Source organism: Egretta garzetta, unplaced genomic scaffold (assembly GCF_000687185.1).
Source record: "Egretta garzetta isolate BGI_Z169 unplaced genomic scaffold, ASM68718v1 scaffold650, whole genome shotgun sequence".
NCBI lineage: Eukaryota > Metazoa > Chordata > Aves > Pelecaniformes > Ardeidae > Egretta > Egretta garzetta.
In genome coordinates, this window is record NW_009258374.1 from 946,112 (window position 1) to 950,587 (window position 4,476).

The 4,476-nt window shown below is 40.8% G+C and overlaps 1 protein-coding gene across 2 annotated transcripts in view; it reads right to left on the reverse strand.

The window, feature by feature from the left end:
* PHRF1 (PHD and ring finger domains 1) overlaps positions 1-4,476 on the reverse strand; it is a 28,543-nt gene that overhangs the window by 10,898 nt on the left and 13,169 nt on the right. The window contains exons 1-5 of one of the 2 annotated variants that reach the window (XM_035895223.1): positions 3,173-4,466; positions 2,559-2,688; positions 2,062-2,198; positions 1,049-1,236; positions 122-241 (exon numbers count right to left, since the gene is read on the reverse strand). In XM_035895223.1, coding sequence (XP_035751116.1) covers positions 122-241; positions 1,049-1,236; positions 2,062-2,198; positions 2,559-2,688; positions 3,173-3,178 — 581 coding nt within the window. In that variant the 5' untranslated portion in view covers positions 3,179-4,466. Of the gene's footprint in view, positions 1-121; positions 242-1,048; positions 1,237-2,061; positions 2,199-2,558; positions 2,689-3,172; positions 4,467-4,476 lie in introns of those variants that run through there. The other variant, XM_035895219.1, reaches the window with a different exon arrangement.

Here is a 4,476-nt window from a genome sequence, read left to right on the forward strand (position 1 = left end):
ACTCTTTCAAAATACTCAGGGCAAGAAAAGAGTTAAACCGGGATGATCATCCAGTTTGTCTAATGACCCTAACAAAAGAGCAATTAAGAAAAATAAAATAAATAACTTGATGGATTTTTACCTGGGAAGTCCCACAGAAATAGGTCTAGCTACAGGACGGTGAGACCTCAGTGCTGACTGGGAGAGAACTCTCCTTTTGGCACTCACTGGTGAATCTGGATTTGCTGGAACCTCTTCATTACTATGGGTAAAACACACACATGAACCCTGAAATTATCTGAATGTTTTTTCACATCAAATACATGAAGCAGATAATAACTAATAGGACAGATATTGTTAGAGAGCATAATTTGGTTTATTATGATACATTAAAAAAAGATTTGTGCAATATACTCATTTTCTGTGGCTACATAAATAGAATAGCTTAACTCAGCCAGCAGAGATTCAAATGCAGAGTTTTATTTTTAAAATATTAAATGGGTAATTTCCTTTTATGAAAAGACTTATGCAGTGGAAAGTTACATTTCACCAACAATAATTTCAGATGCCCCCTCCCAAAATCCAAAGCTTAAGAGTGACACAAGCTATGGCACAGTAAGATTCCTCTTGAATTTAAAGTGTCTGGAAAAATGAAGATGGGAAAAGGAGAAACATGGAAGATTCCACAGGTCCATTTAATTCTATGTGAAGTCACTGCTTAGTGTATGCCAAATACACTAGCTATCTTCACTTCAAATAAATAAATAGAAAATGACTCATTAGGATCCGACTCTTTCAGATTCTAGCCTTTGAATAACCCCATAGATCTTATTAAAGGTTTTCACGAGGCTTATTATTTCAGCAAACCTCTTTAAAGAGGGCTGATTCTTTGAGAGCCCACCAACTTGGCCAAGAAGGAAAGAAAGAACAGGCCAACATGTTATTATGAGCTGTGTATCCAAAGCTGTCTTCAGATGAGAGATCTACACTCTGCAAAAAGCCACATGTACAAACAACCTGGCACTCGTGAAATTAACAGGTCCCTGATCACAATCCAGAGATATCTTACCTTTCATAAGGATCCAACTCATATGGATCTCCAAACACAGACAGAGAAGCTGCACCAATATCTGCTCTCATCAGACCAAGTGAGGGCTCCATTGGTTTGTACATGGAGGGAAGCGAGGCCCCACGCATAGGTTTACTAAGACCAAGAGCTCTTGCAATACGGGAGCGAGTAGTAACTTCATTTTTCACCTGCCCAGATAAAGAGACTGGGTTATCTGTATGTTAGGGCAGGTATGTACCCTGGGTTTAAAGCCCCAAATTCTTCGCTTAGGCTAAGCAGAGTCATCAGGTTACTACCATTGGTAGCAGAATTGGTGTGCATTTATCATCTAGATTTGCTTTAAAGCATTTATTACATTTCTCACCATGGCCCATGTTACTTCACACAGAGACTACACGTATCAGATTTAAGCAACCAGCTAAGTTCTAAAAATCTTTAATAATGTCATTCAAAATTGTCAATTCCTTATTAAAGGCTGGAGGGACAGTTCTGGCTGTAGGATGTAAACTCTAGATAAGGTAGCTGAGGACAGAAGTCAAGCTGTGCAGAGCATTCAGTATAGTTCACACGAGAACACTATGCACAACTGAAAGGTATTTTGAGAGCCCTTATGGCTGATTAACTGTGTCTGCAACAACAAAGACACAAATATCCATAGCCTATTAAAAAGAATAGATGGTGACAATTTTAACTGAGCTTACATCAGTACCAAGTAAACACTGCAGCTGAATGGCAAGGCATAACCCAAAGCCTGAAGGACATGCTTTACAGTGTGATCCCTGCAGTTTAGGTAACAGGATCTGTCAGTAAACCCAGCAGGCCTGCCTGGAAGTTGCAATTTGTTTCCATGTACAGCATCTTTCTGGAGGTACACTGGACACATCCTGCACACAATCCCACCAGCAAAAAAAAAAAAAAAAAAAGTTATCTGCTGTCATTATAAGACAGTATTTCTTCATTGAATCCCATGTTATTATGCTTTTACAGATGGCTGAAAAATGGCAGATACTCACGTGTGATCTTACTCTCATCTTTTTCCCCCTTCTCTTTATCCGACGCTTGCGTCTCTTCAGCTGTGTCCCTGAACTCTTCTTCCCAGCAGAAGATTTTGTCTGAGTTCTTTTTTTGCCTCCTACTTTCTTCCTCCTGCCTGTTGGGACAAAAGACGACCAAGTATCTGGATAAGTGCTGGCACTGCACTTTACCCCGTCCTCCCTTCTTCATTCCCCCATGCCTCAACAAAGCAGCTCAGAGAGACTGACAGTGTACTGCAACAGTACGAAACAGCAGAGTAGAAGAAGTGAAATCATTAGGATTTATTTAAAAGCAACCTTCAAGATGCTTCTGGGCAGAGGCAGTATGGGGAGAGAAGAAAATGCATGTGGTGTACTTCTGCAGCTGCACAGGTGTGGCAGCATACAGCTGATTGAGAGTATTTTGTATGGTTCTGGCTTCCCAAAAGCTTTTATTCTTGCAGACAGGAACCACAGAAGGTGTCCAATGGCCTTACCTGTTTTTCTTTTCTGCCTAGTAGGAGCTCGTGGTGTAAGAGGACGCTGATAGATGGCTGTGTTTAGGCCTGCTACAACTGCCTCAATTGTTTCATCCAGAAGAGAGGGCATCAGGTACCTTGGCACATGCTGTGTGGGGCAATACAAGTTACATGATACAGGTACCTAAAGGTCAGCAACAAGTTAGTTACAAAGACATTTGATGAAAAATGGATTTGAGATTCAAACGAGAAACACTTGTGTCACCAAGGTGCCAGTTAAGCAATTATGTCACCTTTCTCACTTTTTGACTGTCGTATTTAAGGAGAACATGACCTTGCTCTTCAGCCTCCCTCAGTATTAGAAGTCATGGCTAGCTTAACTCTGACTCTTTAAATGAGAACAATCCCCGAGACTGACATTTCTTCAATGAAAAAGTTCATTTAAGAACTTTCTCAAATCCACCTAACTGACCTCTGGTTCATCACACAGCAGAGTGCAATGAGCAAAGACTGAAAAGCCAACGCAGTACAGGTCCCCTGTCTTAAACTCCTCATTCTTTAAGTTAGATTTACCTAATGCTATCAAACACGTCCAGAAGCAGCATTTCAAATGCACACCACAGGGAACTGACCGACATGGCAGGTGAGAGTCCCCCTCCAGAGCATCACTTCACTGTGAGAAGCAGGGGCTGCTCCTACAAGGTTCAAATTCCTCTTCCTCTCTATACTCAAGGGTCAATCCCATTTAAACAAACACACTTGAAGTGTATGGATTCTGAACGACCAGCCTCAGAATGTTAACTCAAAGCCTCCTTGCTGGACAAACATAGCACAGGTTTGTTCTTTCCTTCGGCTGGAAAGATGTTAAAAGCAGGTTTCTCTCAACAGCTATGTTAAGTTGGGCACATCCACACCAACCATATTCCTAAAATGCCATAGAATCATAGAATGTTTGGGTTGGAAGGGACCTTTAAAGATCATCTAGTCCAATCCCCCTGCCATGGGCAGTGACATCTTCCCTACCCCCTCTCCTTTCTTCAAGCAACTATAACACATCAAGAATTGATAAAGTTTCAGATGATAAAGGAGCAGATGCAAAGATGCCTCTGATGTTACAGATTACTCACTGTGCTTACTTTCTACCAGAGCATATGCATCAGATCCTTGTACATTTACAAAATGTATATGTGGCACAAACACTATATAAGAACTGCTTTAGAGCATCTTGCAGTGGCAAAGAAGCTTTGAACTGCAAAATGTCTGAAAATAGAATATGCCAACAGAAATATATGCTTCAATTCCTCTTACTATGAAAGTAATTTAGCTGGACTTCTCTGTTAGTGTCACTAACGCATGCTCTGAACTATTTTACTGAGCTATTTTTATTAAAACTGTTTCAAGTATCTTGAATACTAATACTAATACTGCGGGAGGTGCCAATAAATACTACATACGGTTCTCTCATTTGGAAGACAGGATGGAGTAAGGAAAACCCTGAACATTGGCCTAAACTTATTTACTTTTCTAGAAGGAACTAAAATAGTGCATCTAGTTAACCACCACTAGTTTGGGCACCTACAGAACAACAGATTAATTACAAAACAAACTGCCTCCCCAAATACTAAAGCTTTTCAAAGACCTGAAATCAGCATCTCTCTATGGTTTGAGGACAACAGCTTAGACCCCCCTTACCACTGGAATTAAACTTCAGTCAACCCAAGGTACAAGCTAAAATAAGATGCACTTTTATTCAAAGGCAAAGGGAATGAGTAATAGTGCCTTTCTAGGTATAGTTTGTAATAATCTCCACAGATTGGGAAGTGGAGCTAGGAATGGCTCCTTGAATGGTAGGTATTGGGCTCCCTGGCTTACGCTACCATGCAATGGTAAAGTCCCCAGGAACCACTTCTCTCTGCAGGAGACAGCTACACAGTCC